The sequence below is a fragment of the Nomascus leucogenys genome, chromosome 2 (assembly GCF_006542625.1).
Source record: "Nomascus leucogenys isolate Asia chromosome 2, Asia_NLE_v1, whole genome shotgun sequence".
In the NCBI taxonomy this organism is placed as follows: domain Eukaryota; kingdom Metazoa; phylum Chordata; class Mammalia; order Primates; family Hylobatidae; genus Nomascus; species Nomascus leucogenys.
Window position 1 is genome coordinate 77541375 of NC_044382.1, and position 14650 is coordinate 77556024.

The 14650-nt window shown below is 46.6% G+C and overlaps 1 protein-coding gene across 1 annotated transcript in view; it reads right to left on the bottom strand.

Annotated features, from left to right (window-relative positions):
- KIAA0556 (KIAA0556 ortholog) overlaps window positions 1-14650 on the bottom strand; it is a 234233-nt gene that overhangs the window by 124004 nt on the left and 95579 nt on the right. The window contains exon 6 of the mRNA XM_030799359.1: window positions 11254-11385. Within this exon, the coding sequence (XP_030655219.1) occupies window positions 11254-11385 (132 nt within the window). The remainder of the gene's footprint in view (window positions 1-11253; window positions 11386-14650) is intronic.

Genomic DNA, 14650 nt, shown 5'->3' on the forward strand with positions numbered 1-14650 from the left:
TTGGCCTCCCAAAGTGCTGGAATAACAGGCGTGAGCCACTGCCGGCCAATCCATGGATTTTGTAATATGAGAATAAGATTTTCTTATAAACCATACCTAGGATTTACGATTTCAGAGCTGGCAGGTGCAGGAGATATTTAATTCACCATTTCTTGTTAAAGGAGGAAATGGGGGCTCCAGAGGAGTGTGACTTAGCCAAGGCCCCAGAGTGTTTATGGAAAAACCCAAGCTACCTTCCCAGGCTTGAGGAATCTGTCACTTGGTCTTTCTCCTCCCTAAAACAAGACTCGCAAACTCTGACATCTTCAGGAGGCGTAATGTTATATAAACTATCAAATAAACCACAGTGTTGTACAATAGGGAGTGGGGACCAGGCCAAACTGGGGGTGCATGCTCAGAAGAAAAGTTTTCTAAGTCGAAGTCAAACAGCAACAATGATAACTATGGCGCGCCACCAAGCCGGCCAACAGAACACATCTGTGAGCTGAAGCTGGCCCTTCTAGTCATGAATTTGAGCCCTCAGTTTGGCCACACTCCCTCCCATTCCTCAGTGTATTTCTATCCTTATCCTGCATTTTAGCATATTTTTTCAAGTCATACCTAATCAGAAAGCCTCTCCTACATGCCTCTATTTTCTCTGCATTGTTTTTTCTCAAGTTTGAGCCACATTTTAAAATGTAACCAAACTTAGAAAAACCAAATAGGATGGGTGCATATTTATTTTCATAACATAGTACTGTCTTAATATAATAACAATTATTACAACCAAAAACCAAATAGGATGGGTGCATATTTATTTTCATAACATAGTACTGTCTTAATATAATGTCTTAATATAATAACAACGCAAAATTAATTTTCTATTTATCTAAAATTCACTTTTTTTTTTTTTTTTTTGTATAGACAGGGTCTTGCTCTGTCCCCCAGGCTGGAGTGTAGTGGTGCGATCACGGCTTAGGGGAGCCTCAAACTCCTGGCCTCATGCAATCTTCCCACCTCAGCCTCCCGAGCAGCTGGGACTAGAGGTGCACATTAGCATGCCCAGCTAATTTTAATTTTTTATAGAGATGAGATCTCACTATGTTGCCTAGGTTAATCTGCAACTTCTGGCCTCAAGTGATCCTCCTGCCTCGGCCTCCCAAGCACCAGGATTACAGGCATGAGCCACTGAGCCCAGCCAAATTTACCCATTCAAGTAGTAAAAAACCTAAACAAATTATTCTGTATGTAAATATTTTGAAAATATATGAATACTTCTTGTCTTCTTAAAAGAGTATGCTGAACATAATTCAGTCTTTTCTTGATATTAATGGTCACTATTTTGGATACAAATTGACCTACAGGCCATGCATGGTGGCTCACGCCTGTAATCCCAGCACTTTGGGAGACAAAGGCAGGTGTATCACCTGAGGTTAGAAGTTTGAGACCAGCCTGGCCAACATCGTGAAACCTCGTCTCTACTAAAACAAAAAAAAAAAAAAAAAAAAAAATTGCTGGGCATACTGGCACACATCTGTAATCTCAGCTACTCAGGAAACTGAGGGATGAGAATTGCCTGAACCTGGAAGGCAGAGGTTACAGTGAGCTGAGATCATGCCACTGCACTCCAGCCTGAGCAGCAGAGCGAGACTCTGAAAAAACAAGCAAACAATAACAACAACAAAAACAAATTGACCTGTAGTACAGGAGATATTTTTAGGAGCTATTCTGCTTCTGTACTTTCATCTGTTATTTTTTTAAGGGACATCGTCTCCCCTCCAGGTTTCCAGAAGTGCAGAATATGGTTTCAAAGAGAAGGGCAGACCCCATCTTCCATCCTGTACCTTTCTGACCTTGGTGAAACTCTGTATTTTTGTTGCTTTTTCACTGGTTGGTCATCTTAACTTTGTACGATGTAGAAGAGCTTTTAATTTTGATTTTTTAAAATGTCCCTAATTTACAGTCCTCAAATCTAAGTCACAAAGTCCAAAGTATCTTAAAAGATGCTCCCTCCATTGGAGGTGTGCTCTAATCTTCAGGTCTCTGGTTCAGAATCACTGGGAGTTCTTTTGTTAAAAATGTGCTACCTCCTATCTACAAATTCTATTAGCTTAAAAGTTCAGGCCTAAAATATGCATCTTAAACAAATATCCTAAGTGATTCTTATGCATATCCAACTTTGAGAACTGCAGCTCTATCTTTTCCTTATAACTATGGTTCTCAAACATTGCGACAAATTATAGTCACATAAGGACCTTAAAAAAGGGAACAATGGCTGAGTGCAAACCCAGAATCAGATCCTCTGAGTGGTAAGACCTGGGTATTGGTGTTTGTATTTAATTTTTACTCTTTATGTTGAGCTAATTATAGATTTCCTATGCCATTTGTAAGGGAAAATAAAGAGAGAGCCCATGTACCCTTTACCCAGTTTCCCCCAATGGTAATACCTTGCATAACTACAGCATAACATCACAATTAGGAAACTACATTGATACAATCCTACTATGCTGTTTTTTTTTTTTTTTTTTTTTTTCCCAAGATGGAGTCTTGCCCTGTCATCCAGGCTGGAGTGCCGTGACATGATCTCGGCTCACTGCAACCTCTGACTCCCGGGATCAAGCAATTCTCCTGCCTCAGCCTCCCAAGTAGCTGGGATTACAGATGCACACCACCATACCTAGCTAATTTTTGTATTTTTAGTAGAGGCAGCATTTCACCTTGTTGGCCAGACTGGTCTTGAACTCCTGACCTTGTGATCCACCAGATCGGCCTCCCAAAGTGCTGGGATTACAGGCATAAGCCACTGCGTCTGGCCTTGTTTTTTTTGTTTGTTTTTTGTTTTTTAACTAGGTATCCTTTCTTTAGTAGAGATGGGATTTTGCCATGTTGGCCAGGCTGGTCTTGAACTCCTGACCTTGGTGATCCACCCGCCTCGTCCTCCCAAAATGTTAGGATTATAGGTGTTAGCCACTGTGCCCGACCATTTTTCTCTATTTCTTCTTTTGGTGATGCTTAGTTCTACTGGAGCAGCTCCTCTCCTCTTTAATGTGCTAGCTTTTTCTATTTTGAAAAAATGTAAAACCTACAGAAAACTTATCATGCTAGTATAATGAACACCCAAATACCCTTCACGTATATTCACCAGTTGTTAACATTTTGCCACATTTCTCTCCTTCTCTCCCCTCCCACTTTTTCCTTCTCAATATGTACACACATATTCTTGATCCTGACCCATTTATGCACAGCCCCTCATGCCTGCACACTTCAGCGTGTGTCTCCAGAGAACAAGGACATTCTCTTACATGGCCACAATGTAACTATCAAACTCAGAAAATTTAACATCAATACAATATTATCTAATATAATATAGTTCATCTCAAATTTCATTCACTTTCCAAAATTCTCCTTTTATGTAGCAATTCCTCTCCCTCACACCCCTAGGATCTCATCACATTGCCTTATTGTGTTATTTCTTTACTCTCCTTTAATCTGAAACAGCACCCTTTGTCTCTCATGCTACTGACTTTTTTTTCCTTCCTTTTTTTTTTTTTTCCTGAGACAGAGTCTCACTCTGTTGCCTAGGCTGGAGTGTAGTGCCATGATCATAGCTCACTGCAGCCTTGGCCTCCCGGGCTCAAGTGATCCTCCCACCTCAGCCTCCCAAGTAGCTGGGACTACAGGCATGCACCACCACACCCAACTAATTTTTTGTAGAGATGGAGTCTCCCTATGTTTCCCAGGCTGGTCTGGAACTCCTGGCTTCAAGCATTCCTCCCACCTCGGCCTCCCAAAGGGCTGGGATGATAGGTATCAGCTACCGCATCTGGCTGTCACTGACATTTCTGAAGACTCCAGGCCAGTTGTTTTTAGAGTATCCCCTTCAATTTGGGTTTGTCTGGCTGTTTCGCATTGGATTTTGCTTTTGAAAAACACTTTTCATCCACATTTTCAGTCATGGATTCACTGAGGAGATATTCGGCTAAGGAGAGGTTCTCTCTATCATTGTTTAAAACATTATTAAGCATAACTGATGGATGGTCACCTCTGAACACCTTGCTCCTGGGCATAACATCAATAATATTCACAACAGACTGTGGCACATTCTGAGCAAAACCAGGTGAGTGCAATATTCCCCGCCTGTGACTGTGAATTGTAAGGAACAAGGAGTCATGAGCCTGGGCTTCCAGCAGGTGCTTCCCTGAGGCCTGGGTGAGCAACATTATTTCTTTATTCCTCAGTTTCCTCAAACCACAACATGGGAATGAAAATCCCTGGAACTTAACTCACAGGGTTAATGTGGTGATGGGTGTTACATGCTCAACATGGTGCTTGGCACTCGGTAAGTGCTCATTTAACGTGAGCTCTTATTATTTAAATGTAATGTCATTAAGTCAAATCTCTTGTGAATTGTTTTACATCTTCCGGCCAGGCGCAGCGGCTCATGCCTGTAATCCCAGCACTTTGGGAGGTTGAGGCAGGAGGATCACTTGAGCCAGGAGTTTGAGACCAGCCTGGGCAATAAAGCAAGACCTTGTCTCTCAAAAATAAATAAATAAATAAATAAAAAATTAGCTGGGCATGGTGGCACGTACCTGTAACCCCAGCTACTTGGGAGGCTGAGGTGGGAGGATCACTAGAGCCCAGGAGTTCAAAGCTGCAGTGAGCCATGATTGCACCACTGTATTCTAGCCTAGGAGACCGAACAAGACTCCATCTCTTTAAACAAACAAACAAACAAAATATATATATGTATATATATCCCTTCTAGGGGGTAGCAGCCCAGAGCTTTTTTTGTTTGTATATTTGTTTTGAGACAGGTTCTCTCTTTGTCATCCAGGCAGACGTGCAGTAGCACAACCATAGCTCACTGCAACCTTGAATTCCTGGACTCAAGTGATCCTCCAGCCTCAGTTTCTCAAGTACCTGGACTGCAGGCACACGCCACCACACCCTGCAAATTTTTTAAATTTTTAGTCGAGACAAGGTCTTGCTGTTTCCCAGGCTGGTCTCTAACTCCTGAGCTCAAGCCATCCTCCTGCCTCAGCCTCCCAAAGTGCTGGGATTACAGGCATAAGCCACTGTGCCCGCCCTGTGGTTTTCCTAGACTCTCTCATGGAGTCCATCTTATGGCAGGCACAGCTGCTTGGCTATGGGAAAGATCCCTAGCCCTTAGGGGTTAGGATGCTGAAAACTGATCTTACCATCACACCCTGAATAGTCAAGAGGATCCTTTCTTTGTCCGCGCTGCTTGAAGGGTCAGAATGTCCACATGCATTCAGAAGGGAGAAGTTAAAACCACAGGGCTTGGTACTGGTGGGAGATTTGGTATCCTAGGGACAAGCACAGAGAACTGGGCATGGTAAAAACAACTTCCTGTCCCTGAAGACATGCTGGGGCCTCGCTCTTCTGTTGGTCTCTCTGCCTCCCATCTTCTCGTCACTAAATCACCTTCTGCTCTTGCTCCTAAAGTGGATCTGATCACTCTCATCCCTGCTACATCAACACCATTGCCGGCACACAGCCAGTCAATGGACCAGGATCCAAACTCAGGCCACCAACTCCTGAAACAGTGCTCTGAACCACAGAGCTGTATGGCAGTTGAGTGAGTACCAGTGTAGAAAGATGGCCAAGGTCTGTTGTTGAGTTTTTTAAAAAATGGGAGGCCAGGCACAGTGGCTCACATCTGTAATCCTAGCACTTTGGGAGGCTGAGGCAGGCGGATCACCTGAGGTCAGGAGTTCGAGACCAGCCTGGCCAACATGGTGAAATCCCATCTCTACTAAAAATTCAAAAATTAGCCAGGTGTGGTGGCACGTGCCTGTAGTCCCAGCTACATGACAGGCTGAGGCAGAAGAACTGCTTGAACCTAGGAGGCGGAGGTTGCAGTGAGCCAAGATCTCACCACTGCACTCCAGCCAGGGTGACAGAGCAAGACTCTGTCTTTAAATAAATAAATAAGTAAATAAGTAAATGGGGCTGGCCATGGTGGCTCAGCCTTGTAATACCTGGAACTTTGGGAGGCTGAGGCAGGAGGATTGTTTGAGACCAGGAGTTCAAGACCAGCCAGGGCAACATAGTGGGATATGAGACCCTATCTCTACCAAAAAACTCCCCAACAATTAGCTGGATGTGGTTGTGAGTGCCTGTTGTCTCAGCCATTCGGGAGGTTGACGCAGGATGACTGCTTTAGCCCAGGAGGTAGAGGTTGCAATGAGCTGTGATTGTGTTACTACACTCTAGCCTGGGTGGCAGAGGGAGACTTTGTCTCAAAAAAAAAAAAAAAAAAAAAGAAAAAGTGGGATAATCAAATAGCATAGATGGTATAATCCTATTTATGTGAAAATAACCATTAAAAATGTTAAAAAGGCACCCACTCAGAGGTCATCTATATGGTAACCCCAAACATCAGGAACTGCCATAAGTTCCTGCTATGGTAACCCCACGCATTGAAACTGCCCTAAGTCTCATCACTGGAATGAATGAAGAAAGACTGAAGGGATGTGCTGCGGAGCCTGGCTGGGGGCAGGGTTGGGGTGGGCTGGCCAAGGATGGTGGCCTTTAGTCGTTTATAAATGTCAGCAATAACGACTTTAAGACACTGAACTGTTATTGTGGGAAAAAACCTGACTCACCCCATAGCACCATCCACCCAATGGAGAGAACACTCAGAAGGCATTCCAGAAGACGTCAGGGTGGCCCTGTCTTCCTGTCACCTACCACGCTCTCAGGGACTTCAGAGGTAACTAAACTTGGGAGATACCACTCACTGGGAATGAGACAGGTCCAGGATATTCTGGATCAATGATCTCTTCTTGGATATAATGAAATATGCCATTTTTAGTCCAGATGGTTATCTACCCATCTACTCAAAATAATTATCTCTGGGGGCAGTGGGATTATGAAAGGACTTTTGTTTTCTTTGTATCATTTGTTTTTTTTTTTTTTTTTTAGAGACAGGGTCTTGCCCTGTCACCCAGGCTGGAGTGCAGTGGCATAATCATCGCTTACGGTAGCCTTGTCATTTGAATTTTTTATATCAATTATGCATTATCAGGAAAATAAGTATCGTAATTTTTTAAAATGTACACTTTGTTTCATTCCTGATACATCAACAGAGACAATTTTTTTTTTTTTTTGAGATGGAGTTTCACTCTGCCCCTGCAGTACAGTGGCTCGATCATGGCTCCTGTAACTTCTGCCTCCTAGGTTCAAGTGATTCTCCTGCCTCAGCCTCCTGAGTAGCTGGGATTACAGGTGTGTGCCACTACACCTGGCTAATTTTTATATTTTTAGTAGAGACAGGTTTCACCACGTTGGTCAGGCTGGTCTCAAACCCCTGATCTTAAGTGACCCTTCACCTCCCAAAGTGCTGGTATTACAGATGTGAGCCATGGTGCCCGGCCAGAGACAATACCACTTAAATGGTGAACATATCATCCATTGCAGCATACAACCATGTCCCCAGGAAAGCCAACATAACTAAGACTTGGCACTTTGGCAGAACTCTCTGGAAAGCGGTGTCTTCCTTTCACCAGAGATGTAAAACAGCTATGATGGTTTCCCCTCAAACTTAAGGAGAATCCCGTATCTTTATTTCTGCCCTCAAGCCCCGTGCAATCTGACCCATGGCTGCTTCTCTGACCTCTCCTCTACTTAAGTATCACCTCATCAAGGGGAGGCCCCTGCACGCCCCATATAAAATAGCAGCCCCTGGCCATTTTTCTCTATCCCCTTCCTATTTTATTTTTCTTATCAGCTCTGTTGTCTCCTGACACATGATACTTGTTTCTCTTCTGCCTTATCCTCAGTGTCCGGAATGGTACCCAGGATGGTGGTACACTGGAGCACACACACCTAAGGGGACAGCTGTTCCTCAGCTCTGGTCACTGTTGGTGTATAAGAATGTGGACCCCTTGCCTGGGCATGGTGGCTCACCCCTGTAATCCCAGCACTTTGGGAGGGTGAGGCGGGCAAATCACCTGAGGTCAGGAGGTCGAGACCAGTCTGGCCAACATGGTGAAACCCCATCTCTACTAAAAATACAAAAATTAGTGGGGCGTGGTGGTCGGCGCCTGTAATCCCAACTACTCGGGAGGCAGAGGCCAGAGAATCGCTTGAATCCTGGAGGCAGAGGTTGCAGTGAGCCGAGATCGCACCACTGCACTCCAGCCTGGGTGACAGAGTGAGACAACGTCTCAAAATAAATAAATAAATAAAAATGTCAGCTAGTAATTCATATCTTTTAGAAGCAATGTACAAGTCAACGGGGTGGAGGGCAACAGAACATGTCTGCAGCAAGCCAGTCTGTGATCTCAGAGAAGCTATGAAATTGAAGTTCACGGAAGATGTGATTAAAGGCGAGAGGCTGGTGTGTTTCAACAGTGAAGGTCAGATGAAAAGTACATATGCGGACATGCATTTCCTCTTGCTCCATTTCAGGCTGCGCTTGCAAACAGTGTGAGGTGGCTAAGTATATTTAGCCACGTGCCTTTTTTTTTCTTCCCTGTTCAGATTGCATCTCTTAAGGCTTCTGCCTTTGCCGAAAACTGGCATTGCCATTTTACTCTTTCACTTTGCAGGAAAATAACTCCAGGAGGAAATTGACTGTGAAGTCTTATGGAGTGCCCCCTCAAGATGGGGAAAAAAAAGAAAAGAGAGAAATATAATCAAGCACTCAGAGTGGAGAAAATTAAGTGCTGGCGGAGCAGCAGCCATGCCTATGCGGAGCACGTGCACAAAAGGATGCTAATGGGACTTAATGCTGCTGCCTCGCATTGTAGGGAGCTTGGGAGCTCGCAAAGGAAGGGCTGTATGTTAATTTAATGAGAGGTGCCCAATGCTTGACCAAAGGCAAACTACCACGGCCTCTTGCTTGAAGGGCACACACACATCTGGGGCTGGGACTGTAACATATTGTGCTTGGCTAAAAACCAGCCTCCCAATTAAGAGAAATTGATGGCGGTTTTGCACAGACTGATCCTGAGCAGGGGCCTGTTTAGTTCAAAAGCAAATTGTCTGTGTTGTTTGGGATTTGAGTTTTAAAGGTAGTAAAGTCCACAATTTTGCCTACTGTTTAACCCCACTTTAATGGACTGGGCAGAGAAACAAAGTCGTTGGATCATTCCATAGAAAAGGACTTTTATATTCTGTTTTAGGGAAACAAAAATTTTCCAACATACTCGGGTTTTTTGCAACCAGGATGTGAAACAAAGTGATCCTTGCTCTTTATCTGTCTTTCCTTTATCAGCAAATAAGGAAGTACAAGCATGAAACCAAAATCAGAGGAACATTTCCTGGACAGCATTCCCACCTCCTGTAAGAGTCCTTCTCACTTCACGAAAGCGACACACAGAAGCAAGACTCTGCCTTTGCGGTGACGTCACTGAATCTGCAGCCGGGGCCCAGAGTTGAACAAATGCCGCTCTGGCAAACGGGGCAGGGTCTGGCTTAGCAACTTGACTTTGACCTACCACCTCTGGATAATTTTGCTTCTACATAACTATGGAGATGATTTACTCATTCTATTTATAAAAATAATGCTCTTGGAGTAAAACCCAACCATCCACTCCTACCTCCACCCTGGCCCAAGCCTGTTCTACCCCAGTGCACCTAATCTTCCTTCATTCTTTATCCCCCTTGTTCACACTGTGCCTGCATCCTGCTCCTTGAACAAGTCTGGCCTCATGCCGTTGCACTTGCCGCTTCCTCTATCTGGAATGCCTTTCTCATTGCTCCTTGAACAAGCCTTGCCTCATGCCGTTGCACTTGCCGCTTCCTCTATCTGGAATGCCTTTCTCATTGCTCCTTGCCAAGCCACTCCTTTTTTTTTGTTTTTAGACACAGTTTCACTCTGTCGCCCAGGCTGGAATGCAGTGGTGCAGTCTTGGCTCACTGCAACCTCTGCCTCCCGGGTTCAAGAGATTCTCCTGTCTCAGCCTCCCAAGCAGCTTGGATTATAGGTGCACACCACCATGCCCAGCTAATTTTTGTATTACAAGTACAGATGGGATTTCAACATGTTGGCCAGGCTGGTCTTAAACTCCTGACCTCAGGTGATCTGCCCACCTTGGCCTCCCAAAGTGCTGGGATTACAGGCGTGAGCTACAGCGCCTGGCCCCAGGTCACTCCTAATCCATCAGGTTTCAACTGAAATGTCATGCTGGAAAGAGGCCTTGCTTCTTTCTCTATCCTGGCTAACACTGCCTTCTCTCCCACACCATCTTGCTGTCCCATCTTTCTCTTCTGTTTTCTTCAGAGAACTTATTGATACCTGAAATGATCTCATCATTTATTTCTTCCTTTTTTCTTCACTGTCTGTCTCCCCTTTGGAACATAAGTTGATTAAGAACAGGCACCTCACTGGGTGCAACCCATGCCTGTAATCCCAGCCACTCAGGAAGCTGGGGTGAGAGGATGGCTTGAGCCCGGGAGTTCAAGGCTGCAGTGAGCTATGATTGTACCAACGCACTCCAGCCTGGGTGACACAGCACAATTCCGTCTTTAAAAAAAAATACAAAAATAAAAAAGTATAGGCATCTCTTCAGTTTTGTTCATTTCTGAATCTCTGGTGCCTGGGACAGGGCCTGATGGTCAGTGAGAGCTGCTTAACAAATGCTTGTGGAAGGAAGGACTGGGATACACTTTTGCAGTTCAAAGGATTTCAGGAATGAAATGGCAATCTGAGGATGGGGAGTAAAATGTCCTGTTGTCAACCTTGTAAGCTGCTAAACCGACATGGACTCCAAGCTAAAGCTGCATAGGCCTCTAGGCTTTTAAACATGTGGCTCCTGCCGCCCTGGGGGTGGTATTCGAAATATTTATCAGGTGCATGTATACACATGTGGACAGGCTGAGCATCAGCAATTCCTGCCTGCCCTCACCAACTTGCCCCTCAAACTCTTACCCAGCTTTTAGGACCCAGGACAACAGTTACTCCCTCTAGGAAGCCTTCTGGGATCCTCTCCCTCCTCTGTCTGCGCCATGCTCTGCCCCAACTTCTCTGCATTCTCTCCCTGTACAGGGAATATGTGCTGGTGACCCTTAGAGGTCAGACCCCGGCCTCATCAACCCCTGGTCACTGGGTGCCTCTGAATGCTGACCTCTAGCCCAAGGTCTGCTCATCAAACTGTGTGAAATGAATGCAAGAGTGAAGGAACACAGTGGCGAGTGAAGGACAGAATAAATAACTGTCAGAAAGTGCCCCGAGGGGCCACTGCAGCACTGAGCCTCGCCGTCCTTCAGGTGTCCCGAGCACAAGGCCAAGGCCATCCCTACCTGTGGACGATCCTCAGAAGTGTTGTTTGCCTGGAGAGTCGCATCCCCACACAGCTCAAAATCATCAGAATAGTCCACAGGAGGTTCAATGTGGAGCCGCGGGCCAGCTTCTGTTCTGATCTGTACAGTTTTCTGTACAAAAATGCAGACCATTTCAGATAAGGTGGAATGAGGTCTTTATTCCTCTTCGGGGCAGGGACTGGCACTGGAGAGGTGCAGCCAGGATCTACAGGCTTAGATACCATGGGGTGGTGTGCCTGCATGCAACAGCAGTGGTGTCATGACGAGCATGGGCCACAGGCCTCCTCCCCATCTGGGCCAGCACTGGATGGGCCATGCCGCCTCGCTCAAGAGTCTACTACTTCTTGCTGTCCAAAGAACATGCAGGAGAATTTTTAAAAATAACTTTTTGGTTGGAAATTCTGTTCTTTTTTTCTTTTTGAGTCAGGATCTCACTCTGTTGCCCAGGCTGGAGTGCAATGGTGCGATCTTGGCTCCCTGCAACCTCTACCTCCCAGGTTCAAGTAATTCTCCTGCCTCAGCCTCCTGAGTAGCTGGGACAACAGGCACCCACCACCACGTGGCAAATTTTTGTATTTTTAGTAGAGACGGGGTTTTGCCATGTTGGCCAGGCTGGTCTTGAACTCCTGGCCTCAAGTGATCCGCCTACCTCGGCCTCCCCAAGTGATGAGATTACAGGCATGAGCCACTATGCCCAGTCAGTTGGAAATTCCTTATCAGTAGACTTTTAGTAGGTGCTAAACTTCTCAAAAAGGACTTTGTGGTCAAGGCGTGGTAGCTCACACCTGTAATCTCAGGATTTTGGAAGGCCGAGGCAGGAGGATCACTTGAGGCTAAGAGTTGGAGCCCAGCCTAGGCAACATAGTGAGACCCCCATCTCTACAAAAAAATTAAAAAAATTAACCAGGTGGCAGGGCATGATGCCTCACACCTGTAATCCCAGCACATTGGATGGCCGAGGTGGGCGGATCACCTGAGGTCAGGAGTTCAAGACCAGCCTGACCAAGATGGAGAAACCCTGTCTCTACTAAAAACACAAAATTAGTCAGGTGTGGTGGCGCATGCCTGTAATCCCAGCTACTCAGGAGGCTGAGGCAGGAGAATCGCTTGAACCCGGGAGGCAGAGGTTGCAGTGAGCCGAGATCATGCCATTGCACTCCAGCCTGGGCAACAAGAGTGAAACTCCATTAAAAAAAAAAAAAAACATTAGCCAGGTGTGGTGGTGTATGCCTGTTGTCCCAGCTACTCGGGAGGCTGAGGTGGGGGGATCGCTTGAACCCTGGAGTTCGAGGCTGCAGTGAGCCAAGATCACACTACTGCACTCCAGCCTGGGTGACAATGTGACACCCTGTCTTTAAATAAAAGAAAGGGGGGGCTTTGTGATCAGACTTGTTTGGGAAACCCTGGCCTACATACTCACACTGTGGATATCCTAAAATGAAACACAGCATGGGACATTTCCCAAACTTTCTGGACTGCGGACACTCTGGACTGGGGCCTCTCTTTCTTCTAGTATTCCTTGGATCGTTCTTTGGGAAGGAAACTCATTGGCCTGGTGTGGCCAATTACAGACTCCCCTCCAATGTCCACTTTCCCCTTCTTCTATTGCCTGGAGTTCCAGATGTGCACATGGAGTCCCAGGTCCCCCTGCAGCTAAGAGGAACCATGTGAACATGTTCTGATTCACGAGCTGTGGGTGGGAGGGAGGGATGTGCATTGCATCTTCCAGGTGTCTCCTCAAAGGGCAGGGGCCAGCTTCCCCAGGCCCTGCAGCTTCCCCTGCCAGCTGCAGTGGGGAGGTGGGAGTGAGCTGACTGGTGCTGGGGGGAGAAAAGCAACATCTGGAGGATGGTCAGAGTAACAGGGGTTCCTCGGTGACCTCATGGAGCAAGGGCGAGTGCTCCCATCTAAGCAGTGTTGTGTCAGAGACAACAGCTTTCATGCTGTTCAAGCCACTGTTACTTGTGTCTCCCTGCTGGAGCAGCCAAACCTGCACCTTCACTGATGTACCTGGCACACAAGCTTCCCTACCACGTGGCCACAGCCCACCTTCTTGCCCTGATTGCTGCACAGACAACCACACACCTGATAATTAGGCCAAACAAAGGGCTTCTGGGGCTGCGAGGATTTGCAGCTCCATCAGTCCAGCATCCAGGCTGTGTCCTTCAGGAAACACCTCCCTTGTTTTCCTCTGGGACCCAATTTCCTCCCAACTCTCGGTCCACATGTGGCCCCATGGTGGGGATTTGAGGCAGGACTGGCCAATCCACCCATTCCACCCTTATAACATGCTATGGCCAGCCAGTCCAGGGATAGAAATGGACCTAAGGTAGCAATGAGAACAGCCCTGGATTCCTGTTAGAGCCGTGGGAAAGAGGTGCTCGCTTCTTGCGGGATGTGAAGCTAGAGGGAAGTCTGTCAGGAGCTGCTGGGGACCATCCTGTCCCTAACAGAAAGAGCAAAGAGAGCTGAGAGGATGAAGCAGAGTCCTGATGGGTTTTAGAAGCCCTGGATCCAGCTGCACCTGAAGCGAGCCCCACTGAAACATTCTCCTTTTTGCTTAAACCAGTGTGAAGAGGATTAAAGTTATTTGTGACAGTCTTGGCCCTCCTTTGTACCCTGAACTCTCCCACCTCTGTGCCTCTGCTCATGCTATTCTCCCAATCTGAATGCCATTCTCCCAAATCTTTTCCATGCATCCAAACCATACCTAGCTTTGGAGAAAATGCTCTCTGCCTACCCGGTATCTGTCAGCTGCCTGACTCTACTGAGGTGGCCATGTGCCCCACTAAGACAGTCACATTGCTGGGGGCCCTTGCAGCTAGGGATGGCCACGAGATCCAGGTGTGGCAATGCTAGTGGTTAGAAGTCTACGAGGCAGAGCTTCAGAGAAAACTCTGTTTTCCTGGTAATCAGGAGAGACTCAGTGCAGACAGGACTTCTGTCCTTTACCCTTCTACCCTTCTTCCTGACTAGAATGTGGGTGGGATGTTTGGGAACACAGCCGTCATCTTGTGAGAATGAGGAAGAAAGCCACACACCAAAGATGGCCCAGTGCAACACAGAAGCTGGGTTCCTGGTGGCACCATCCACCCATGCCACCAGGCTGCCTCCAAATGCATTGTTCACCAGTGAGGAAACAGGAGCCATGGTCTCTAAGCTGCAGCAATCTAGTTTCTGTTGCAAGCAGCTCAACTCCATCCCACTTGCTAACCCACTCTGGGCACTTGTTACTTTTGCGTTTCTGTTACTGTGTCTCCTGTGTGGTGAAGGGCCTGGGTTCTAGACTCAGGCATGCTATGCAATTCCTGGAACTCTGATGCCTACTCCTTGTGTGACCTTGAGCAAGTCACCTAGCCTCCCTGAGCCCAGTTTC